Source organism: Rattus norvegicus, chromosome 11 (genome assembly GCF_036323735.1).
Source record: "Rattus norvegicus strain BN/NHsdMcwi chromosome 11, GRCr8, whole genome shotgun sequence".
Classification (NCBI taxonomy): domain Eukaryota; kingdom Metazoa; phylum Chordata; class Mammalia; order Rodentia; family Muridae; genus Rattus; species Rattus norvegicus.
This window is the reverse complement of record NC_086029.1, coordinates 95,586,092-95,612,856: the sequence shown is the minus strand read 5'-3', so window position 1 is coordinate 95,612,856 and position 26,765 is coordinate 95,586,092. Positions and strand designations below refer to the sequence as shown.

General features: G+C 43.9%; 1 protein-coding gene across 8 annotated transcripts in view; it reads left to right on the top strand.

Annotated features, from left to right (window-relative positions):
- Positions 1–26,765, top strand: part of Hira (histone cell cycle regulator) — a 108,735-nt gene that overhangs the window by 24,709 nt on the left and 57,261 nt on the right. For 7 of the 8 annotated variants that reach the window (XR_010055965.1, NM_001135760.1, XM_063270678.1 and 4 more), the window contains 8 exons: positions 7,886–7,981; positions 9,287–9,447; positions 14,287–14,454; positions 16,768–16,881; positions 21,595–21,665; positions 22,151–22,256; positions 24,895–25,110; positions 26,376–26,461. Coding sequence is in view for 7 of the 8 variants with exons in the window: in NM_001135760.1 (NP_001129232.1) it covers positions 7,886–7,981; positions 9,287–9,447; positions 14,287–14,454; positions 16,768–16,881; positions 21,595–21,665; positions 22,151–22,256; positions 24,895–25,110; positions 26,376–26,461 (1,018 nt within the window). In the remaining variant the exon portion in view is untranslated. The remainder of the gene's footprint in view (positions 1–7,885; positions 7,982–9,286; positions 9,448–14,286; positions 14,455–16,767; positions 16,882–21,594; positions 21,666–22,150; positions 22,257–24,894; positions 25,111–26,375; positions 26,462–26,765) is intronic. The other variant, XM_063270679.1, reaches the window with a different exon arrangement.

Below are 26,765 nucleotides of genomic sequence, written 5' to 3'. Positions count from 1 at the left end.
AGTGAGAAAGTTGGAAACCAGGGAGCTCTAAAACGGGTCCTGGTTCTGATCCCCTGCAATAGGTTCTGATGTACGGCTGCAGACAGACTCCCTCATGTTGTCCCTAGCCTTTTTACTTTTGATTTTGGGACAGGGTCTCACAGTGGTTCCCATGCTGAACATGAGTACATTAAATTCAGACCGGCCTTGAACATACTGTCTTCTTGCCTCAGTCTCCCAAGTATCTGGCATTATTAGACCACTCAGTTGTCTCAGCTCTAAATTATTTATTGTTATATTTCAAGTTTTGAGAAACATTCTACAAAACATAGAAATATTTATTCTTCAAAGCAAGATAGAACACTTAGTTTCAAAATCCCAATCGAAAATAACAGGGAAACATAACCGGAATAAAAATAGAAACATTAGTAGCAATACTAGAGAATAAAATATTCAAAAAGTTAGCTCATCATAATTAAATTTGATCCATGCAGAAGAATTTGAATAGATGGAAGTCTATTATCTACCTAGCAGTAGATTTAAATGACTTATGCTATGTAGTCATCATTGGTATTCTAACAAGAGTGCTAGCTAATTAGTCATTACTCTCTAATGATTATGCCTTTAAAAAGATGCTCACATAGAGCTTTTTTCTTTAACATGGCAGAACCCTATGTCTTTAAGGCTAATGACAAACTGAGTTTGGTGACACATCTCTATTCCCAGCATTCAGGAAGTTGCAGCCAGGAGGATTGTGAGTTTGAGTTCAGTTGGGAGTGCATAGCCAGGTAGTGGGTAAAGGAGTACACCTTTAACCCAGCACTGTAGAGTCAGGCAGATATGAATATCTCTGGGAGTTCGAGGCCAGCACAGTGAGTTTCAGAACAGCCAAAACTATAAAGACAGACAACAATGAAACGAAACCCAAAAGGCAGTGAGTATGCAGATAGTACAGTTCACAGTCAAGTCTAATTCCCTCTTTCACTGAGAAAGGACGGATTGAGTTCAGCTGTGTATTTGGTTGCTCCGATGGTTTAGTAGCACAGTTACATAGAATACAGAAGAGGGTAGACATACTGGAAAGACAGGGTGACACATTCTGTCATATTCAGCAAAAGCAAAGCAATAACGAAGCCCTGAAGAAAACACTTAGAACTATTAAAGTAAGCCATTCATTTAGCCTCATGAAAGCATGTATCTTTTATTTGTAATAGCCAAACAGACTATCTAATGATTATAAAAGAAACCTCATGCCCAATAACATAAAAAATTGTGAATACCTAGGAGAAATAGTGCCAAGAACTACATGACATTTGCCTTAACTACAGACTTATTTATACATGTTTGCAATGCTGGCTTTGACTCAGGGTCTGCGCATTAGACAAGCACCTCGCTCTTGAACTACAACTCCAGCTGTCCTTTTTTGTCTCCTCTTTTTAGAAGAAATTGAGTCTTTCCCCGATTGCCTAGGCCCAGTAGGACTCAACAGTATGTACCATCACTGCTCATGGTGATCTTGTATTCCCAAGGCTGGGCTCAAGTTCATGATCCTCCTGCCATAACTTCCTGAATATTGGCATTATAGGCACAAACCATTATGCTTGACTTCACATTTCTTGTTGATATATATATATATATCAACATCATAAACTAAGATTTACTGTTTATTCTCAACCTAATTACTCATCCATGTAGCAGTTACATAATCACATGTTTTCTCCTGATGTGTCCCTCAGTAAATGCTTGTAAAAAGGACAGATCTAGCTAGACCTAGCAACTTAGAACTGTAATTGGCTTCTTAGGAGGCTGAGGCAGGAAGGTCAAAATTCAAGTCTAGCTTAGATAGTTTAGTGAGACCCTATCTCAAAAAGAGGGCTAGGGACATGACTTACTGGTTGTGTGGTTTATGGTTCTAGGTTTAATTGTCATGCAGGGAGAAACCTAAAAAGTGTAGTAAGAGATGTTACGATCACCAGGGAAGGAACCATGGAAGTCATTGGCAAGGCTTGGAAGCAGTGAGCAGAGGGAAGATGCTATTGCGAGCATCTTTCAGTTTGGTGACCTCTGAGGAGAGAGGTGAGAGAACAGCTGGAGCAGAGGTCATGGAGTATAGGTTTGTGCTTGATGTATTTGGGGAGCCACAAGTGGGTTGGGGTTTTGAGGGTTGGGGTTTTGATCATTGTGAGTGCTTTTGTTTGAGTGAACAGTAAGATCAGGAGGTTTTGCAGTGAGAATTTGAAGCCTGTGGCAACCTTTCGTGATCAGCTAAAGGTGGCACTGGAGAGACCTGAAAAGTGAAGCTGATCTGTGTAAGAGGCTATGCTAGCACCGTTCTGGGTGCTGACTCGGAAGTGATCAGGGGAGGAGCCCTGGCTGTATCTAGTGCAAGCTCTGAAATCCACAGAAGACTTAGAAAAGATCATGGTACCCTGAACAAGGAAAGAATATCCATGTTCTGTGTCTATCCTGAACAATAGACATTTTCAGAATTCTGAGATGTCTGTCTCCAAGGAGAAAGGTTTCAGAGTTTGGTTATGGACATGCTGGTGAGAATTTGGAAGGAGTCCTGAGATGTAAGAGATGTAATAAATGAAAGTTTAAAGGATGAGACTAAGACAGGATAAGAGGAGGGCGTGCGTGTGTGCGTGTGTGCGTGTGTGCGTGTGTGCGTGTGTGTGTGTGTGTGTGTGTGTGTGTTCATTCCTGTGTATCTGTGAACCTTTATTAGTAAAAAAGGGCAACACATTGAGATCCCCAAATGTGCACACAAATACTAGCTAGCCCTATGTTGTTTAAAATGCTGGTTGATCTTTTTTCTCTAATCGTTTCCTATCCCCTGACTGCCTAAAGGTGTTACATTCATTTTGAGTCATTGTAATGATCACTCATTATACATTTTCCTTCATCATTAAAGATATATCACTTCCAAAATAAGCTTAAAAAATACAAAACCAGATAGTCAAAAAGCTTGCATTGCAGGGCTGGAGAGATGGCTCAGTGTTTATTGCTGTCCCAGGGGACACTGGTTGAGTTCCCAGCCCCAACACAGTGGCTCATAGTTGTCTGTAACTCCAGCTTCAAGGGATCTATGCCCTCTTCTGATCTCTGCAGGCTCTTTATGCATCTAGATACACTTAGGGACACATAAATACCCATAGTCAACCAGCCAACCAGTCAGTCAGTCAGTCAACTAGTCAGTCAATCAATCAACCAACCAATCAATCATCAATCAATGTTTTCAAAGCCCTGAGTTACAAAGTATGCTATACTAAACCCAGGTCTGCAGTGTGGTGTCTGGACAAGCCTCTCTGGAAGTTTCACACTCACTTCTGAGTTACAGTGGTAATAATACCCAAACTCACATTTTTATGTATTTTTCTAAATCATGAGGTAACCTTCCCAATGGCAACATAAAGTTGTAAATTCAGGAGGAAACAGTTTGGACATTTCAAATGACTCCTCAGGATAATGGGAGTCATGAATGATTTAATAAGGTAGTTCATCAGAATGCCTCTTTGTAGAGTGCTAATTGAATTCATTTTTAAAAAGCAGTAGTGATCTTCAGGCTTTTGTACTTTTATATGAATTTTATAGTCATTCTGTTTCTGCAAAGAATGAAATTGATAGCTGAGTATGGTAGTGCACACCTTTAATCCTAGCCCTTGGGAGGCAGAGGCAGGCAGATCTTAGAGGCTAACCTGGTCTTCAGAGTGAGTTTCAGGACAGCCAGGTCTACACAGAGAAACTCTTTCTCAAAACAACAATAACAAAAAGAATGACGTTGGATTTTGATACAGGTAGCATTGAGTCTATAAGCTACTCTTTTTTTTTTTTTTTTTTTTTTTTTTCTTTTTTTCGGAGCTGGGGACCGAACCCAGGGCCTTGTGCTTGTTAGGCAAGCGCTCTACCACTGAGCTAAATCCCCAACCCCTATAAGCTACTCTTGGTAATGTGGCTATTTTCATGATATTCTAATCCAGAAGCACAGGAAATCTTTCCTCTAGTATCTTCTTTGATTTTTTTCCTTCAGTGTTTTGAAGTTTTTTATTGTATAGATCTTTCCCATCCTTAGATTTGTTATCAGGGTTTTGTTGCTTGCATGTAAATGGGTTTCCTGATTTCTTTTTTTTTTTTTTTTTTTTTTTTTTTTCCGGAGCTGGGGACTGAACCCAGGGCCTTGCGCTTCCTAGGTAAGCGCTCTACCACTGAGCTAAATCCCCAGCCGGTTTTCTGATTTCTTTTTTTTTTTTTTTTTTTTTATTAACTTGAGTATTTCTTATATACATTTCGAGTGTTATTCCCTTTCCCGGTTTCCGGGCAAACATCCCCCTCCCCCCTCCCCTTCCTTATGGGTGTTCCCCTCCCAACCCTCCCCCAATTGCCGCCCTCCCCCCATAGACTAGTTCACTGGGGGTTCAGTCTTAGCAGGACCCAGGGCTTCCCCTTCCACTGGTGCTCTTACTAGGATATTCTTAATGTGTCTGTCATTGTTATATAGGAAGACTACTCATATGGGATGTTTATTTTTGAACCCTGCCACTTGCTGAAAGTAATCAGATCTTAAAGTTTACTGGTAAAGAATTTAAAATCTCTTATATAGAATAATCTGTAAATAAAGATGTTTTGACCTGTAAGAAAAAAGGGTGTATGTATCTGTCTGTATGTATAGAGGAACGATTGAGCAGACTGTTTACTTAGATTAGATGAGGATCGATTTGGACCTAACAACATGGAAGGCACTGGTAGTCTTGGCAGTTTTAAGTCTTGTTGATGACATTGGATGAGCTCGAGAAAGAGCAGCCTGGGGGGCTGGGGATTTAGCTCAGCGGTAGAGCGCTTACCTAGGAAGCGCAAGGCCCTGGGTTCGGTCCCCAGCTCCGAAAAAAAGAACCAAAAAAAAAAAAAAAAAAAAAAGAGTAGAGCTGGATTGAAGCAGGCTGACTTGTGGGTACCTGTTAAGACAGAGGAAATTAGGGGTTGGGGATTTAGCTCAGTGGTAGAGCGCTTGCCTAGGAAGCGCAAGGTCCTGGGTTCGGTCCCCAGCTCTGAAAAAAAAAAAAAAAAAAAAAAAGAGTAAAGACAGAGGAAATTAATAGAAGGAATGCATTCTCATTTGGGAGGCAGCATGCACTGTTCTTATGGGTTGAGAATGGCCTGGTGCTGCTGATTAGAATTGGAAGGCTGGAGATGAGATCAGGGATATTTTAGTAATCTGTTTTGGAATATTTTTCAGCATGGCTGTGGGTATGACTATGACAGAAACCAAGGGGACCGAGGAGTTTAAGCAGCCTAGAACCTAGAATGTTTTGGAAGAATTGTCCTCTAGGAATTGTTAGAATGATAGTGGGGATAATAACACCAGAAATTATATTGTAAAGGGAAGGGCTAGGGCGATAGCTCAACTATCTGATCTTAGCCAGGGGGACAGAGAGGTGTAGTGATGTAAAGATAGGCTCCACGGCTGGAGTTCAGAAAAGATCACTACAGTGTGGATTCCCCGAGAAGCCAGGCACAGAGTTAAACTGCCCAGTGGTAAACACTGTTACAGTAAATATTCACAGTATCTGCGGTGTCTGGCACAACCTAAGTTTGGGGTAAAACAGCATTGAAGAAGGCTACACTGTATTGAAGAACTTTGTGTACTACACGGACTCATCAATGGATTCTCTTCACATGTCCCATAGTAACTGTTAAGCTATTTATAAAGTTAGTCTAAAACCTTAATAAATATGACATACACCCAAATGAATAGGAGATAAATACTATAATTAAGGTAGAAGATAGAAGTGAGTGTTTGTCAGCTCTCTAGCCAAAGGTGATGTTTTGAAGGTTAGCAGGTACTGCTTTTAGCTTTGCCTGAAGGAATAGAAGAAATTATGATGGGGATTAACAGTACTTTATTAACTTCTACAGTATGGGAACTGACTAGTTGATGTTGATGGATAATATATGTGACATTAGTCTGGAAATTGCTAAGAAAATCATGTCTATTTTCTGGGTTCAATTTGACCACATTAGTTTCTAGACCAGGCTGTCCTTGAACTCACAGAGATCTGCCTGCCTCTACCTCCTGAGTGCTGGAAATAAGGGGGTACACTACCATGCCTGACTCCTGACTTCATGTTTTCTGCTGTAGACTTGGCGTTACAGACTTTGGAGCTTATGTGCCTACTCCTACAGAACTCAAAGCTCCTGTTTTCTTCATCAAGTAGACATTAAGTTTAGTTATGTTAATAACATCCATTGCTCAGAATGATTTCACAGTAGACAGTCATAAAACATGAACAGATTATCTAAAATGACTACTTTAGATTTCCCTTTACTAGTAATCTAATTAAGGCTTATATTGAAAATTGTGCCTAATAAACTAGAAGGAAAAATGGTCACAATTTTCATTGCTGATAAAGTTTTGAAGTACATTTGTACAAATGTAAAGTCACATAAGTCTTTTTTTTTTTTTTCCTTATCTTGAGATAGGGTCTTGATATTTGGCCCAGTCTTGCTGTACCCACTATGCCCAGCTCATAGAGGGCTTTGAAAAGTAGTCTACAGAGCCATGGACAGTAACAAACATCTGTTATCCTAACAGCGAATTGAGTTCAAGACCAGGGTGGGTTACAAAGCAAGACCCCATCTCAATAAAACAGTAGAACTCTGGTAGTTAGTGTTGAGTATTAATTTAGGTCTATTTATAATAGTGGATGGTTTTCATGTAGAATATAGAGTAAGTTAATGGAGCTGTGAAGATGGCCTAGACAGAGTATGAAATGAAGCATGCTGGTATATATGAATTGTGTGCTATTAGATACAATGCCGCGAGGGGAAGGAAGATCCAATAGGCTATCACTAGAAAAAGTTGCAACTTACTTTGAATATCTCTCTTCTATCTTAAAAAGCGTTCTTGCAGGGAAAAGACAAGGTGACAATTAATTGTACCAGGTATCAGTGTTAGAAAAATATATGATTTCTTACACCAGGACAAGAATGGTCATTGTCACTAACATGGCTGATGGTTGTTAGTGCCTTGACATACCTGGTAGTGTTCTACTGCAGCTTCTTACATTTCATCCTCACAATATTCTTATGAAGGAAGGAATTTAAAAAAAATTACAATTTTCCAGGTAATAAAACAGAGTCACAAGCAAATGAGGGTTAATAAGCTGGTTATGGCAGCTCATATTCATACTCCTAGCACATGGGAGGTGGAGGCAGAACGATCAGGAATTAGGGTCACGTCATCTTGAGCTACATAGATATATATATATAATATCACACACACACACACACACACACACAAACACACACACACACACACACACACGCACACATACATCTAGGCCAGCCTGAGCTATGTGACACCTTATCTCAAAAAACCAGAAAGGAAGGAAAGAAGAGAAAGGAAAGTAAGAAACAAATGGTGGTTGCTTTTGTGGTGGCTTAACAGAGAAGGGATGTTCCTGGAAGACACTCAGACAGTCATGCTCTTGATGTGCCTGTGTATTTTGTAGCATGCTTTCCACTGTCTCATGTACTGGTGAGAAGGTTCTGGAGAAGGCTCAGCAGGGGCTGAAGAACAAGGTGGCAGGCTACAGAGCACCTGTGGGCTCGAAGCCACATGACCTAGGAGATCTCCTTATAGGCTGTGTCCTCAGTTGTTTTGTCTGTGAACAGTATGGAGCACTGTGGCCGATTTAGTGCTTGAAATTTAGCGCTCACTGGAAAATGTTAAGTATTTTTCAGTTTGACAAAATAAAGTGTTTGTTAGGGTCTCAGACTAGGTGTACTCACGAGTAAAAGCTTTAGAGTCAGTTGACCTGGCCTACAGAAAAGCTGCTGCTGCGTGCCCACCATCACCCAAGTGCATACCAGGTAAGAGGTCTTACCGTCACGCCCTGTCTTCTTCCAGATGTGATGGATGTAGCATGGTCTCCCCACGACGCCTGGCTGGCCTCATGCAGCGTGGATAACACTGTCGTCATTTGGAATGCTGTGAAGTTCCCAGGTCTGGGGTCCCCTACTGTGTAGCAGCCGAAAAGGGCTGCTGCCACCAATACTGCTGGTCAATGTGGAGCAGGGTGGGAAAGGGGAATGGGCTGTCCGTCTTCTTATTCTTGTCACAGAAAGTTAAGTGGTCAAGGATTTGAGTGTCTTGTCAGCAACCCAGTTTTGCTGTTCCTTGTCAACTATATTTGTTTAAGGTTTAAAGAGAGACTTATGCTAAAGAAAAGCCAGCTGGGCACTATTTGAGTGTCTCATGAAGGTGGCATGTGGACAGTTGGCACTGAGAGATGCCGGTGCTCCATATGTACCATATGGACCTTCTGCCTTTGGGCTTTGGCCTCAGCTCAGTGGCAATCTCTGAAGCCATCCAGCAGATGTGGGGGTACCATAAATGCAGTTTTGCAAGAGAGTACCTTTTCTTGTTACATATTTAAAATTATGAGAGATTTGCAATTTGGTATAGTGTTACAGTTAATAACTAGTAAAATATTTGTCATAGCTGGGTGCAGTAGCATACACCTTTAATCCCAGCATTAAAAGGTAGAGGCAGGTGAATCTCTGGGTTTGAAGCCAGCCTGGTCCACAAAGGGAGTTCCAGGACAGCCAGGGGCCTACACATCCTATGTGGTTCTTGAGCCCATTTTTCTTATGGGCTAAAACACACCATCCATTGAATGGATTTAAGTCATTTTAATTCCTTCAGAAGCTACTACTGGCATGTGGGGGGGGGGCACTTGTTTTGGCTTAGGAGGAGCAGTTTTAGAGGCTGGTATAATATTGACTACAGATCTGATTGAGGTGTCTTAGGCACATTGTGTCTTCAGCATTGCCTTCCAGATAACACACTTAAAAGATGTTGGCCTTCTTGAGCTGTTAGACCTGCTGCCTTTGGGGCTGTCTAAGAGGCTCACATCAGAATTGCTGAGGGACCTTCCAGGTTATAAATACCTGAGCCTGCTGCAGATAAGATTGGGGTCAGAGTTGGCAGCTATGGCTCCGGCGTCTACCCTCGTTACTGCTCTTCTGGGTCTTGTGTGGCCCCCACATAGGTGACCTTATGCTGGCCTCCATGATGCAACCTCCATGATGCTGGCCTCCATGATCCAGCCCTTCTTTCAGTTTGCTTCTGCCTTGGTGGAGGTGAAACAAGGGGCTCTTCTGCTTGCATTTGGGTTCGATTGGTAGACTGCTCAGGTCTTTTCAGGTCCATTCCATTGGCCATCACAACTTACATTCCTGTGTGGTGGGTATTTTCTTTCTCTTATAGATAACACCTGTTCATATTTTACCTTCTTTTTCTTCACAGAAATTCTTGCAACTCTGAGAGGTCATTCTGGCTTAGTGAAAGGCTTGACTTGGGACCCCGTTGGTAAATACATTGCCTCTCAAGCTGATGATCGAAGTTTGAAGGTATGGAGGACGCTGGACTGGCAGCTAGAGACTAGCATCACCAAACCTTTTGATGAGGTAACTGGAAACAGTCTAGTGCTTGGCCTCTGCCCCTGTTATACTTCTTGAACAGAAAGGGAGCTGGCTATGGTGCAGGCCAGGTGGTGTGTGTAGTCTAGGGGTCCGATTTTTAGTTTTGTGAGTTAGGTGATAAAAATCTTTTCTTTCTGATGAAGTGTTCAATGGCCAGCTTTGAAATGGAAAATATTTTATTATACTTTAATTTTTAGTATTTTTAATTAGCATGCAGTCTTTTAGGATTCATTTTAGGGTTTTGAAACATAATTTATTATTGTTGGTCTTCCTCCTGCCTCACCCCTGAATTCTGTTCCCTCTCTCGTATCCTCTTCTGTTGGTAACCTCCTTTCCACTTCCCATGCCTTTGTTGAGTGCTGCACTTCCTTAACTGCTCTTTCCTATCTTGTGTCCCTTTCTAGTTTCATCACACACACACACACACACACACACACACACACACACACACACACACACACACACACCTCCTCCCTATGCCAAGAGAGAACATGTGGAATTTTCTGAGTGTAGATTACCTTGGTTAAGATAATAATTTCTAGATCTAGCAATTTTCCTGATAATTTCATAATTTGATTTTTTCTGTATGGCTGAGTAAAGTTCTTCTTTGTGTAAGTATCCCAAATTTTATTATCCATGTTTTCATTCATGGACATCTGGGGATTAAATAATGCAGCTATAATAAACATTGACGTGTAGGCATCTCTGTGGCAGGGTATAGAGTTGGGTACCTTCTCAGGAGTGATAAAGGTGGATCATACAGAGTTACATTTCTTAATGCGCTGATTGCTACACTGGCTGCACTGTTGGCACGCTCATCATGTCTTCCCCCCACATCCTCATCATGTCTTCCCCCCACATCCTCATCATCATGTCTTCCCCCCACATCCTCATCATCATGTCTTCCCCCCACATCCTCATCATCATGTCTTCTCCCCACATCCTCATCATCATGTCTTCCCCCACATCCTCATCATCATGTCTTCCCCCACATCCTTATCATGTCTCCCCCCCACATCCTCATCATGTCTTCCCCCACATCCTCATCATGTCTTCCCCCCACATCCTCATCATGTCTTCCCCACATCCTCATCATGTCTTCCCCCCACATCCTCATCATCATGTCTTCCCCCACATCCTCATCATGTCTTCCCCCCACATCCTCATCATCATGTCTTCCCCCACATCCTCATCATGTCTTCCCCCCACATCCTCATCATGTCTTCCCCCCACATCCTCATCATCATGTCTTCCCCCCACATCCTCATCATGTCTTCCCCCCACATCCTCATCATCATGTCTTCCCCCACATCCTTATCGTCATGTCTTCCCCCACATCCTTATCATGTCTTCCCCCCACATCCTTATCATGTCTTCCCCCACATCCTCATCATGTCTTCCCCCACATCCTTATCATCATGTCTTCCCCCACATCCTTATCATGTCTTCCCCCCACATCCTCATCATGTCTTCCCCCCACATCCTCATCATGTCTTCCCCCACATCCTCATCATCATGTCTTCCCCCACATCCTCATCATCATGTCTTCCCCCACATCCTCATCATGTCTTCCCCCATATCCTCATCATCATGTCTTCCCCCACATCCTTATCATGTCTTCCCCCACATCCTCATCATCATGTCTTCCCCCACATCCTTATCATGTCTTCCCCCCACATCCTTATCATGTCTTCCCCCCACATCCTCATCATCATGTCTTCCCCCACATCCTCATCATGTCTTCCCCCACATCCTCATCATGTCTTCCCCCACATCCTCATCATCATGTCTTCCCCCCACATCCTCATCATGTCTTCCCCCCACATCCTCATCATCATGTCTTCCCCCCACATCCTCATCATGTCTTCCCCCCACATCCTTATCATCATGTCTTCCCCCACATCCTCATCATGTCTTCCCCCCACATCCTCATCATCATGTCTTCCCCCACATCCTCATCATCATGTCTTCCTCCCACATCCTCATCATCATGTCTTCCCCCCACATCCTCATCATGTCTTCCCCCCACATCCTTATCATCATGTCTTCTCCCCACATCCTCATCATGTCTTCTCCCCACATCCTCATCATGTCTTCCCCCCACATCCTCATCATGTCTTCCCCCCACATCCTCATCATGTCTTCCCCCCACATCCTCATCATGTCTTCCCCCCACATCCTCATCATGTCTTCCCCCACATCCTCATCAGCATTTGTTACCTCTGATCTTCACTGACGTTCTGACTGGGATGAGGTGAAATCTTTGCATTTTCCACATGGTTAAGGATAGCAGACACTTTTAAAAGTATATGAAAGTGTTGAGGATTTAGCTCAGTGGTAGAGCGCTTGCCTAGCAAGCACAAGGCCCTGGGTTCGGTCCCCAGCTCCAAAAAAAAAAAAAAAAAAAAAAAAAGAAAGAAAGAAAGAAAGAAAAAAAGTATATAAAAGTATTCTTTTGAGGTCTTTCATTTTTGTTAGCCCATTTATTGTCAGTTTTACTTTTTTGGGGGGGGATTATTTAATTTTCACTGTTCCCTTTAAAAACATTTTTTAAATATTCTTTGATAGCTCTGTCCACATGTATATTTTTTCATATTCACTTATCTCCTCCTCCTTTCTCGGGACCCTTCTTGCTGACATTCTCTTCTTCTTTTTCTTTTTCTGTTTCTGTTTCTTTTCCTTTTTTTCTTTTTTCTTTTTTTTTGAGACAGGGTTTCTCCTTTTTGAGACAGGGTTTCTCTTTGTAACCCTGGCTATCCTGAAACTCAGTCTATAGATCAGACTGGCCTGGAACTCAGAGATCCACTTGCCTCTGCCTCCTAAGTGCTGGGATTGAAGTGTTCTACCTACACTGTCTGACTTTTCTTTTCTTTGTTGTTTAAATAGACCTCTGAGTTTAATTTGGATTGTTTGCATGTACATGGCTGTTGGGCTGTTTAGGGCTCTTGGACACCCATGGCTCTACCCTGAAGAAAACTGGCTCCCTTTCTGCAGCAGCTCTTTGCAGTTCTTTATATACTCTAGATATTATTTACATCCTGTTTGAATAAAAGGTGGCAAAAACCCCCATTCTGTAGGCCGTCTTTTGTTGTGCTGATAGTTTCTTTTGCAGAAGCTTCTTGATCCCGTTGGTTAATTCTTGGCACCATTTCCTGCCTTGTTTGAGTATTTAGTGACAGATATTAAAGCTGAAGAAAACCTGTGGGTTGTCCCTGTAGCATTTTGTGCCTTACTTGCGGGGAGGGGTGGCACTGAGAGTTTCCACCCGCTGCCTTGTGGAATGATCACGTAGAGGAGGCTCTCTTAGGTTATTGGTTGTGCTTTTGCTTTGTTTATTGGCAGTCCCACTGTAGGCCAGCTGACCTATCTGTTGTATGCAGTTTATACAACATGGAGGGAGATCAGACTGCAGTGGTTTCTGCAGTATTTTACTGTCTACTTGTGTTCTGATTTCATATGGAATCAGAGTTGACTCCGCTGATGTCATTGATTAGACATCTGTTAAGTACCTTCTGTTATGTAAAGCAATACTGGGTATAGACAAATAAAAATGGATTGTGATGTGCTCTCTCTCCCCTTGATACTCATTGCCCAGTGGGAAAGACAGACATTTGCCTGAATTATACATATAGTGAAGGTAGTGTCTAGACTACAGAGACAGCCTAGGTGAGGGGGTTATGTTAGCCTCGAAAAGCAAGGGACACAGGAATGGATATTTTCAGAGACAATTAAGTGTTTGCTTACTGGCCATGGTCAGTTGCAGTATAAGACTTAAAATTATATATTTGACTCTCTCTAACCAACACCAGCTGCTGGGCTAGGTCTAGGACTAAGGGCAGATTTTACCTTTCTTCCCCTACCTTTTTTGGCCCATGGCTGTTTGGTGTAGGGAATGTGTTTATCACACCTATCACATCTATGTAGAGGCTTTGGATGCCAGGCACAGGGCTTCTGAGAGCTGGGTTCCTAGACTGGCTATAGAGGCACAGCAGTGGGTCTTGATCTGCTACTCTGGAACCATGAAATAAGATCCTAACCCTGGTCTTGAAGGTTGACCCAAGCTGATCTTGACTTTGGCTTTGGACCCGTTTCTTGGTGGTTTTTTCTTTTCTCTCTTTCTTTCTTCCTTCCTTCCTTCCTTCCTTCCTTCCTTTCTTTCTTTCTTTCTTTCTTTCTTTCTTTCTTTCTTTCTTTCTTTCTTTCTTTCTTTCTTTCTTTTTAGGAGGGATCTAGGAAGGGATACCTGTGTCAACCTTCAGGCCAGTATAGGACTAGTGCCTTTCTGCTGTGCCTCTTTATAGTATATTAGGACTAAATAAACCTCTTCACAGGTGTCCTTACAGTAAAAAGTGTAGGGACAACTTCAAGGGAGAGGGTAGCACAGAAACGACACCTCCTGTGCTACAGGCACATAGTCTGTTTGACTTATTGGTGGGCGTCTGTAGCACTTTTTATTTATTTATGGATTGATTGATTGATTGATTGCAGTTTTATTTATTTATTTTTTTTGCGGATGCTTTGTAGATACTCTCTGCTGGGGCTAACAGGTCTTGTACAGAAGCAGGTAGATTTGGTCCATGCAAAGCTGGTGGTTTAAAGGAATGGTCTTTGCAGATTCTGTCTTCTGGTTTTTCATGTTCAGTCACGTGGGTAAGCGGGGACGATGTCACAGTTTCCATACTCACTTGACAGAGAGCTCTTCCTGGTGTACCACCTGGAGAGACTATAAAGTTCAGGTAGAAGTACATTTGTAAATTACAGTTTGATTTATCCTTGAGGTGAGAGTTTTCTTGAACTCCTTTCAAGCTTAGATTTTATTTACAGTGTGGAGGAACAACACATGTGCTCCGGCTTAGTTGGTCACCAGATGGCCATTACCTGGTATCTGCTCATGCCATGAATAATTCTGGCCCCACTGCTCAGATCATCGAAAGAGAGGGCTGGAAGACCAACATGGACTTCGTGGGTCACCGGAAAGCTGTGACCGTTGTGGTGAGTGTCCCTCACCTCAGAAATCCTAGCTATCAGTACCATCCTGAGCTGTCTATAGTGACCTACATGTGTCTTTAGAGCTTAAGGAGTGTCAGCTTCCCAAAGGCATCTTTCTAACACCATGTATCATGGAGACTGAGCTGGGCTCTAGGAGTCAGCACATTATGGTACAGCTTTCATTTTAAGCATGCTTAAATATTTTAGGACTATTTTTGTAAAATGGAATATGTATTAGGATTATTTTATATTTGTTAAGTTCTAAAGTGGTAAATGTCTTCTGGATCGGTCTTAGTTATAGCTTAGTGTTGGCCCATAGGTGCTCCCTTGCCCAGTTCCTCTGAACAAAGAGCATTCTGGGTACCCTTGGAATGGTGTGCTTCTCCCTACACCCAGCAGCAGCCTAGTCTGAGAGTACTGGTGTGAGCATCCAGTTTTTGTTGTTTATGGTGTTGGAGCCCAGAGATTTGTTCATGTTAGGCAAGTGCTCTATCACCAAGTTATAGCTAAGCCCATGTATCCAGAGAGCCATTGGTCATCTTTAGATTTGAGAGAATGGGCTCCACACTGAGTGACTTTAATTAGGGTGTCTTGAGACCGTCCAAGGCAGGCTGTTCAGGAGTCATAATAACTTCTGGGAACCTGGATTTTTTTTAATGTAGAATAAAATATAAGAGATTGGTGGTTAGGTTGGTGGTATGGAGGATTAGCCACAAGCTGATTGAAATGGGCTATTGATTACATGTTTTTTAAATTGACCATAAATGTATACAATACATTCTACCTTAAAATCTTTTTAGAAATAAAATAAAATACCGCTTCTTTAAAATTGTGTTGAGAGTCCATGCTGGATTTTGTTGACTAGGGCCTTCTTGATAAATGTGTGAAATCACTGATTCATATTTAGTACAGTGGTTCTGTGTCTCTCTTTCCTGTGGTCCTTGACTGCTCTGTTAGAAAGTAACACGTGCCTTATCAGGGCCCACAAAACTGCGCAAACTGGGGCTGGGGATTTAGCTCAGTGGTAGAGCGCTTACCTGGAAGCGCAAGGCCCTGGGTTCAGTCCCCAGCTCCGAAAAAAAAAAAAAAGAACCAAAAAAAAAAAAAAAAAAAAGAAAACTGCGCAAGCCTAACTAGGGTAGTAGAGGGTCAGGCTCAGAGCATACACATTTACTCACCATCTTGCCCAGTATCTGGTCATTTCCACCTGCCCTCTGGAGGGAAAACCTCTCTGTATCTGATACCAGGTTCTTAGGGGCTACCCTTTCTCTACTTGTAGATGTATTCCTCTATGATTCTGAGAGCTCTGCCTTCTTGACCTGTTTGTATGCCTAGTCTTCCTTAAAGCATCATCACCGAGGTACCTCAGGGAGTAGCTCTGCATGCCAGCAGACATTAAGGAGGTCATTGCCCATCAGTCAGACAAACAGATGCCGCCAGGGGAGAAGGAATTGAGAGGACCTCCTGCTAGTCTCTTTGGCTTCCTTTATGTGGCAGCTCACTCCAGTCCTGGGAGTGACTTTTGGCCCTCACAGGCACTGCAAGTTGTGCATCAGTGTCCTAGCAGACAAAGCACTCACTTAAAACAAACGGATTCAGTAAGCAAGCTCAGCTTGCCCTCAGATCCTAAGGCTGACTTTGGCAGGCAAGGATGAACTGAGAAGGTCAGTTCCAGTAACTTTTATTCCCTTGACCTGGTCTGCTGGCTTCATAAGTAGAGCGTGTGGCAGTGCTGTCTCCAGTCTTTACTTCACCACTGTATGCACTTATTTTCTGACCTTCTTGAGCTTTCATTTCATCACCAGCAAAGGAGCTCACTGCACTTTTCAAGACTGAGTCATGCATGCTCAGTGCTGAGCTTGGAGTCCAGGGACTCCTCTCTCTGTGGGCGGAGATGTGGCATTTCTGATGCTTGGTGTTCTCATTTGCTGTCTGCTGCTCTAATAAACACCATGACCAAAAGCAACTTGGGTAGGAAAGGACTTATTTGGATTACACATCCTAATTATCATTGAGCAAAGCCAGGGCAGGAACCATGAGGAGTGTGCTTACTGGGTTTCTTTCTTATACAACTCAGGACCACCTGCCCAGGTGTGGGCTGGGCCCTCCCACGTCAGTCAGTTATCAAGAAAACGTGCCTGACACAGCTCTACAGGCTAGTCTGATGGAGGCAGCTCCTCAATTGAGATTCCTTCTTCCCAGTAGACTCCAGTTTGTGTCAGGTTGACAAAAACTACCCAGTACACTTGGGTACTTGTACTTGTAGGACATTTTGATATTTAATTACTTATTTTAACCGTGGTTATTTGGCTTTAGAAATTCAACCCAAAAATCTTCAAGAAGAAGCAGAAGAATGGAAGTTCTGCAAAGCCCAGCTGCCCATACTGCTGCTGTGCTGTTGGCAGCAAAGACCGCTCACTCTCCGTTTGGGTAAGCGCCTCAGCTCTGGTTGCAGGGCAGGCTAAGCACTGGGAAAGAAGACAGTGAGTCTGGAGGACTTCAAGGAAAGACAGACCCACTGCTTTTGATGGTGTGCAGTGCATTCCTTACCTTGTGCCCTGGGCTTTCCCGATGTTTAGGAGAAGCACTGACTGCGTCTAGCCAAGAGAGTCACCCCGATCCCACCTCAACCATCTTCTTCAGCTGTCAGTGCCTCGCTGGCGTGCTGTGCTGCTTTCTGCTAGGGAGTTCTTGGTGTCTGTGTGTACCATACATCAAGTGAGTCGTTTGTTGCGTGGCGTGCTGTGCTGTGTCACTGCCACTTGGAACACATCCTGTTTCCACTTTGAGAAAGCAGCTGCACTTAGAAGCCTCTCTAATGATGAGTTTGGCCTGTTCTTAAACTTAATGTAAAAGCAGTTGCTCAGGGTATCCTCTTTTAAATGTTGCTATTTCTTTCACGAAACATACTGGGCTTTGAAAATGTCGTGTGTTATGTTTACCAGTGTTTTTCCCCCCATTGCTGGGTAGGGTTTAACTTTATGAACATACTGTCCATGTGTTTTCCTGTGTGCTGATATTAAAGTTGTTTTAGTTGAGATGGGTCTCTTTGTGAGTTCTACCTGGTATCTGGCCTGCCCATGTTCACTTGTTATGTAATTAGTTGGTGCCTGCATTTATTTGTCCATTTGATGCTTCAGATAGCATGGATGGTTGAGCCTGTATGTCTTGTTCTCCTTGCTAGACTTGCTAGACAGTAGTGCTTTAGGGGAGATTGCTGTCTCTTTGGACATGACTCGGTGTCCATGGTGATGATTCTCGGCATATATTCAGTGATGGATTGAGAGTGGACTGTGACGGTTTCCCAAGTTAGGGCTTTGAAAGGTTAAATTTCTTATCACCAGAGACTGATGTTCTGTGACCTGAGACAATTCCACATGCATTGCAGACTATGGTCCTAGCTACTATGCCAGCATGCCGAAAGTCAGCCTTCCCCCGCTTCCCCCCCCATCTCTCTCTCTCTCTTACACACACACACACACACACACACACACACACACACACACACACACACACACACAGAGTTTAATAAAACATTAAGACTGTCTCTTCCAAAGCAGAGTAGCCATAGGCTAATATGGAAGCTACCCTCAGGCTACATGCATAATAATTTGTACAGAGAAATATGTTGCTGGAAGGGACCCAGGTCACATTCTTTTCACATTCACTCTGGGTCTTTGTTCACAGTGAGCAGTTCATGGCATGCTCTTTTTGGAGTCTCTCCCTAACCCTCAGGCCATTAAGGGCGCTGCCTTAGTTTGATAAAATTCTGAGATCAGGTGGGTGTACATACTCCAGATTTTCATGGGAAAATGGACAGAGTTGTGTTAGTGCAGATTTAAAAGTGGTTAACCTGGCTAGCTCCTAAATAATTGAGACAGGGACTATTTGATTTACTCAACCAGCTTTAAGGCACAATAACAGAACAGATATTAATCTATTCTAATCCTCTAAGCTGATCTAGCTACTTTCCAGCCAAAATCCCCTAGACAGTTGCATTCAAACATTGATCTGGCTCTCTCTGCTCATTGTGCATCCTCATGGTGGCTCCTGGTCTCTCACCTCATGGTGAAAACTCTTCTCCCTCTCTTCCCTTCTCCTGGCTGGCATCAGAAGTTCAGCTCTATTATCTCCTCTGCCCAGTCATTGGCTGATCTGATTTTTATTAACCAGTCAGAAATAATTGGGGAGCAATGTTTACACAGCTTTGAGACAGAAGATTCTTTCAACACGCATTACAGTGCCATGTCCGGGTTGCAACCAGATGGAAATCAGCATCTGAATAACACAAGGGTAATCTTGACACACCGCACAATTATGCCATCAAAGTGGTTGTTTTCTGGGAGTAGAATGTGGTGGCCCAAGATACTTAATGTAGGATCCAGTGGTTCAGAGTCTCATTTTCTCCTCAGTCTCAGGTGGCTCTATCTCCTCTGCACTCACATTCAAGGCTACAGATGCAAGGCAGAGTAGGTCAGCTTCCATAATGTGCCATGGCACAAGGGAGAGCCCGTCATGAGTGAGTGCATTCTTACCAGATCTGTGGGACTGGCTCTGCCCAGTCCTCAGAGTGGTCAGGTACTGGGTATGCGCGATGGTGCTGGTTATAATGTTAAGATGACTGACTGGTCAACATTCATCTGCTGAATGTTACAGAATCAGCTGCAAAATATTTTCATAGGATATTCAATAACAAGTTTATGGTATGAGGAATAAAAAGATATCCACAGACATATGCTTTGTTTTGAAGACTAAAGTAAATATTTACAATTTCATCAGTTAAAAAAAAAGATTTTTATGTATGAGGTTTTTGAATGTATGTATGTATGTATGTATGTATGTATGTATGTGTGACCATGTGTGTGACTGGTTGCCTGTGAAATTCAGGAGATGTCTGTCCCCTGGAACTGAAATTATAGTTGTTCGCTTCCATGTGGGAAGCTGGAAACCATCTTTTTTTTTTTTTTTTTTTTAATCGTGTCAAGCCAGGAGAGGAGGAGAGGGAGAGAGAGAGAGAGAGGGGGGGGGGGGGGAGGAAGAGCGGAAGGAAGAGTGAGAGTGAGGAAGAAGAGTGAGAGTCTCCTGTAGCTTTATTCATCACTTATATACCCAAGTCTACAGGTAGAAAATATCTGGGAAGCACAGTGGGAAACCCTGGCTCTGGCTACCTGGCTTATGACTTCTGTAACAAAAGGACTAGGAGACCTGAATTAATTAGGGAGAAATCCGAGAAGACCAGCCTAAATCTCAAGGATAAAGGCTGAGGAAGCAAAAGGCAGAAGTAAATTGACCACCACCCAGGTGTGGTCCAGGTGTGTCGGTTCCACATGCATCAGCCGGGCTCAGCAGAGGTCATGCAGTGGAGACACTGGGTGTTTACTACTTGGTCTTTCCTTCCTGTGCCGTAAATACATGGGAGAGGCCTCTGTCCAACAATCCCATGACTTTAACTGTGGTCATACAGTTACAAAGCGGCCAGGCCCAAATCCAATATGGCTCACTACATCTCCCCCCTTATTCTTTTATAAAAGACCATTAGGTGGAGGTAGTGGTCTGAGAGAGACCAGACATGCCTCACAGAGTGCCCAGCTCGGCCATGGCGAGCCACTCTTGCAGTTAGGACTGCACCCCAATGGTTAGGAATGAACTTATGCTGTAACACACCACATGGGCTATACATGTGTGTTTATTGGGGGAGAAACTGGGCAGAGGAGCATTTGACCGGCCCGTACGTTTAAACGGGGTGTAGCCACCTCTGTCTTAGGATTGACCTCTCAAACCCCAGCCTTATCCGTCATAGGATCACCTTGTCGCCCTCAAGGTTCCTGTCTTAGATTGGTCAAGGGTCAGAGGAAGTTGCCTGTCGCTGAGGAAAGCTACATTGGATCATCTTCTCATTCCTCTTACTTGAGCCCAGGGGCGAAAGAGTAGGGGCCAGATGGCATTAATATAAGAGATTGTGGAAGTTGAGCCTCTCCCGATAAGTAGTGGGCACCTCATCTGGTTCTCCTCAGCTGCTACCACCAAGGGCCATAGTCAAGCTGCTCCTATAATAAAATTTAGAATTCCCAATTGTTAGCAACTACTCTAGAAAGTTCACCCACTGTACTTGCCTAACAATAGATTGGGGGAGGGTAACTCTAGACACTGCAGACACAATGGCTGCAGTAGTAATGGCTGCTACAATTGCAGCGAAAATAACAAGGTCTTTCCCAGGACAGTTCAGGATCAGCCATTCTTCTCTGGAACAACCAGCAGGCAAGGGAACCATGTCTGAGATCTGTAGAACCAGGGCAGAGTTCCCCAGTCCACAGCAGCTTCATGCAGATGGCATGGAAACCAATCTTGTGTGCTCTGTAAGACATTAATTGCTCTTAACCACTGAGCCATTTTTCCAGAACCCTTCCCCCTTTTTATGTCTCTCTTTCTCTCTGTCTGTGTCTGTGTCTGTGTCTGTGTCTGTGTCTGTGTCTGTGTCTGTGTCTGTGTCTGTGTCTGTGTCTGTGTATGTGAGAGAGAGAGAGAGAGAGAGAGAGAGAGAGAGAGAGAGAGCGTGTGAGCACGCCGTGCTGGAAGAAGGCGTTGGTCTCCTGGGAGCTGCAGTTGGAGGTGGTTGTGACCGCCTAATGTGGGTGTCAGAACTGAACTCAGGTCCTCTGGAAGAGCAGCAAAGTGCTCTTGACTCTTGCTGAGTCATCTCTCCAGCTTTCATTAGAGTTTAACAGTTAATGTTTAGACTAAGGGGAGTTTCTACTGGTGTGTGTTTGACACAGAAGTGAGCCTGAGTGACTTATGTAACTATTTGCAGGAGCCTTGAGTAATGTAGACCAGAGCTCAGTGCCCAGAGAAGGTGAGCTGGGTTCTTTCTGAGACCATCGCATCCTGCTCCGTAGATCTCTGCTTTTGCTGTTGCTGAATGATTGTACAGCTGTGCCCTGACAGCCTGTAGCCTCAGTGTGTAAATCTCCGTTAGGCCTTGTTATCCCCAGTTTGTGGTTTTTTGGCAGTTGTATCTCACTTGAGTCGACTATGCCATGTATGTTAGTGGAGGTCACCAAAGCTCCTGGGCTTATGAAGATGGTTAACCGGGGTGCGCCGGCTGTTCACAGTGATCTCATTAATTTTGACTTTTCCCCCCTGTAGCTCACATGCTTGAAACGACCTCTGGTTGTCATCCATGAGCTGTTTGACAAGTCCATCATGGATATTTCCTGGTAAGATGGATTCTTACTACAGTGCATTGGCTACTCCAACTTGAGACCTCTTTGCTACTTTACGGCCAGGCAGCCTGGTCACTTTCCTCTGGCAGTGCAGCCTCCAAGGTACAGTTTGCAGTCTACTCAGGAAGCAGCAGCTCTGCGTTGCTCCTGTGAGAGCTTCATAGCTTCTCTGTCCCTCTCCTGTGAGAATGTCACCACAGGTAGGGTTTGTTACAGGGAGTGTCTGCTGGGACAAACTGGGCATTCTGTAGGCTTATAGCAGGTAACGGAAATTGAAAACTTTTAGAAAATTGGGTAAGAGATTTCTGCACTGGTACCTAGCCCTAAAGGGCACCAAAGGCTGCGATTGCTGCCCCTATCCTTAGGCCACAGAGGAGAGCCTTAGGGTTCTAGCATCCACCAGAGTAGTCTTTGAGCATCGTCACATGGCAGCTTTAGGTACATTGTCCCCATGGGCTGCTGACAGCTGTCTCTTTCAGGACTCTGAATGGGTTGGGTATCCTGGTGTGCTCCATGGACGGCTCTGTGGCGTTCCTTGATTTCTCTCAGGATGAACTCGGAGACCCCCTGAGTGAGGAGGAAAAGGTAGGCTTGTGGCCTGTGTGCTGCGATACTGGCTCTGAGACCTCTTCAATTGGGTCCTCTTCTCATAGAAGACAAGCACACATTATTTCTTAACTATTCTAAAACGATTGCTTTTTATAGATTGTGCTAATCCGTTTTGAAGAAGAGTAGATTAGTGGTAAACACTCCTGTCAGAAGTAAGTAGTGGAGCAAAGGATAAACTGGGCATCGGTGCTCATGCCGAGAGAGCAGTGGCCGTGAGGACGCTCTCACCCTTGGGAGAGCATCGGAGTCGCTTACTTGGGGGTCCTGGCTATGCCATGTCCTTCATCCTCTTGTCTCATGCTGGCAGAGCAGCAGTTATGTGACAGTTGATACTGGTCACTGTATGGGCTTTATATGTATTTATTATTCCAACTTTACACAATTACTGTGTATAGTGGCATACACCTTTAACCCCAAAGACGCTGAAGAGAGTTCAGGGCCAGCCTGAGCTATGTAGTAAGACTGGTTTAAAATGAATCAACTAACAAAACAGAACAATCGTCTGCCAAGTAAGGCTTGTAGATGCTGGGAATCAACGCTGGGGCCTCCCTCCTACATAATGAGCAAGTGTTGTGGTCACTCAGAGACTTAGGGCCCCTGTTGTTTTCAGGACCGCCTGTAAGGGGTTCTTGAAAACTACCAATGGAGAGTCATTTTTGTTTGGTTGTTGTTGTTTTGTTTTTTTAAGACAGGGTTTTTATGTGTAGCCCTTACTATTCTGTAACAGACTAGGCTGACCTCAAACTCATAGAGATCCTCTTGCCTCTGCCTCCTGAATGCTGGGATTAAAGGCATGAGCCATCACTGCCCAGCCATTTTTATTTTTAAAAAAATTTAACAAAATAAGATAAAGTTGAAAACTTGGTAGAAAACTTGCCAAGAGAATCTTTGTACCAAGAGACCAAATCCAGTTACTGAGAAGTGGGAACTGGGCTAAGCTCCCTAGAGATCTGCATGTTATTGCCTCTTAGCTTTGTGTTTGACCTATGCCCTCTTCCATGGTTTGTATTTTTCCCCTCCTTTCCTCCTTCAGTTTCTCTGCAATCCTTTTCTCCCCAGATGCCATAAGAAAGGACTTCTGTTATTTTATAACAGTGACATTTATAAAGCAGGTCTTGTCTATTTCATCAGCGAGGTAACCAAGCCTAAGAAAACAGCTTTGTCTTTTATCAGAACCACTCTGCCTTTAAGTAGAAAAGTGGATGAGTGAACTAGGCTTGCTGCCTTTGAGTCAGGCTCTCTCATCGATGTCTCTTCTCAGAGCATGTGGCCTCCCTGTACTTCTGTATGGGCTTTGGGAAAGGCTCTGCTGTACTTGCTGTAGACACAGAAACTGTTCTTTCTACCGACAGACTTTTGCCCACCGTTAATGGGGTATTATAGCCATTTGTCTGAATGGAGCTCTGTGGATGCCCAGAGCAGGTCAGCAGCTATCCTCTTAGTGATGCTGTTGCTGGGGGTAAGCTACCTCTTAATCTACTGTGCGACACCACCACGCTCAACTAAGACATAAACCCCTTGGGGTGGAGTCTACCTTATGCACTGTGCTTGGAATGGGGGTAGCCTGTCAGAGTGGTTTTTTTTTTTTTTAATAAAGAAGGAGTAAGTTTCTGAGTGACCTAGAATCTTCATTCTGCCTAATCTCTGTCATCAAGATCATTAGATCCTTCTGTGCCTCTTGGAGAGTCATTGTGAGAGCTTATGGAAGAGTCCCATGTATTGTACCATTTCTCAGATCATTGACAGTGACTCTGTGTTTAGGGAACTCTAGAAAAGTCTTGGCCAACATCAAAATTTGGCTTGAGATTACAGAGGTTGGGCTTGGGAGATGGGGCAGGAGATAAGGCAGTAGAAGTGGAAAGTTCCTGGGGCTACTTAGGTCCTAATAGGAGTGAGTCTCAAAGTCCTTGTTGTAGAAGGCTGCCTGCTAACTCTAACTGGACATCATCTGGTCTGAGCTGGACACTGAGAACTCTAGTCCCTATTTCCTGGACAGGATGTCATTTGCACATCCTTTTGTAGATCGCTTCTTAGCATGTTTTTATGAAAACTGTTATTATGGTGTTGTGGGATGCTGCCTCTCTTCTTCCGAGGCTCTTGTCTCACTTGTTATGGCACAGGGCTAACAAGGCCTGGGACTGGGAGGAGATGGGGCACTGAGAAGCCTCCATTGCTCTTTAGAGGCAATGCTAGTTGCATGGGACCTCCTGCCATGGTGGCTAGCAGAGACAGTATGTCGGTTCTGTGAGAGTGCTTAGGGTTCTTGGTGTAACACAAGAACCTTAAGATACCAATTTGGGAATCTGCATTTCAGGTGAGAGAGTATTCATGGCCATATGTTTTGTACTAGTCATGTAAATGATTTATGGTCAGTATCTAACTGTCTTCCCAACTGTAGATGTACGGGAGGCTGTAGATACCTTGTGAGGAGTGGGAGATGTTGACAGACATGTCAGTGACAGGCAGTCGAGTGGGAACTGATGGTGAGCTGACCTCCTGGGCTGTTCTGCTCTTAGAGGCAGGAGAGTCAGCACTGTTCTGCACCTGCTGGTTGGTAACTTCAGCCATGGCGATACTCAAATCCACATGTCAAACCTCTCCCTGCTTCCTACAGAGCCGAATTCATCAGTCCACCTATGGCAAGAGCCTGGCAATAATGACTGAGGCCCAGCTTTCCACAGCTGTTATTGAGAACCCTGAGATGCTCAAGTACCAGCGGAGACAGCAACAGCAGCAGCTGGATCAGAAGAACGCCACTACTAGGGAGACAAGCTCAGCATCCTCAGTCACGGGTGTGGTCAATGGGGAAAGTCTAGAAGATATCAGAAAGGTGAGGGCATGGTCCAGTGGCACTAAAAGACATGAGCACTTGCTGAGAGACAGGACAGAGGGGGCAAACAGATGGGACATGAAACAGGAGGTCTGCACAGGGCACAGAGATAGGGCTGGGGCATGAGCCATGATGAAGAGGGTATGTGGTAAGTATGAGGCTGGAACCTAGCCTGCTGGGGCCCATGCTAATAATGGCTTTAAACCTTCATCTTAAGTCTCTATTCCCCAGGGAGCAAGAGGTTGTCCTTTGCAGAAACTGCAAGCCTTCACCTACACATCTCTAGGAAGGTGTAGATGCTAAGAAATTAGATTACTTGCCCTTAGAGCTGTTTGGGTTCTCTTTCTTCTGGAAGCCTGCATTTTACTGGTGGACAGGAATAATGGGGCAGGGCAGTGTCTGAGGCATGGAGCTCACTGAGAACTGAGAAAGAACCATGTTGAGGTGCTTGTGGAGGCCAACAGGTGTGATTGGAGACCACAGTTATGAGCCTTTATGGAGGAAGGAAGCCATGATAAAAGTCAGTTTGGAGCCAGGCATGATGGGCCACATTTATAAATAACTCTAGCACCTGGCAGGCTGACACAGGGTGATCACTGCAAGGTTGAACCCAGCCTAGGCTATATCTAATATATTCTAGTTCAGCCTGTGGTACAGAGTGACATGTTTGTTTATTTTTTATTTACTATAAATAAAGTGTGGCTCACAAATTCATACCTTAATCTTAAGGCCCCTGAAATAGCTAATGGTTGTTAGATGTCATGTGCTTACATCCTAAGTTTGATCATGCCTGGTCACTGTGACAGGGAGAAGGCTCTTAGAGCCAGTTCAGCTGGGAGCTTCCTATTTTTGATGCTTCTCTGTGTCAAATCAAAAACATGACCTGCTAACGTGTCTAAGTTTGGCAGCTGCTTGACTTTGTACCAATAAGGCTATGGAAAGGAGAATTAGAATACATTTCCTTAGAAGCCTTTGTTTTTCATCACCATAGTGAGATATATGTGACATATTGACATTTAATGCTTATACCCTTATGGTGAAACAGAGATAAGATGCACAAGGACTGCCTGATGAGAAGAGACGTAGTCAAATTCATAGGAGCAGAGAGAAGAATGGTGGGTGCCAGGTTCTTGGAAGGCAACGTGAGCACCAAGTCCTAGACTTGTCCTTATCATAAAGGGAAGGAAAGGGCAGCTCTATTTTTTGATATTTGGATGTGGTTAGCTGAAAGTTTTGTATTCACTTATTCGACTCTACTTTGCCAGAATCTTTTGAAGAAACAAGTGGAAACACGGACAGCAGATGGTCGGAGGAGAATCACGCCTCTTTGCATAGCACAGCTGGACACTGGGTACTCGTTCATTCACCAAGCTTTCTGTGACCTTGTCTGGGGAGGTCTTCTTTTCTTCTTTTGTCAGTTAGCCAGTTAGGATCTTGGAAATCTCAGGGGCCAATTCCCATACTCTCAAAGCCCCGTGGTTCCCATAGGGCTTTCCATATGCTCTCCACACATGTGGAAGGGTAGGAACTGAGTGGCCCAAGGCCAGAATGTCCCCATTTGCTGGCCCTTTATTCTGTCTAGCTTCTGGCAAGGTACTGTAGGGCAAAAAAGGAAGTTATGATTTCTTCCTTTTGTAACACCTGCCCCCAGCCCC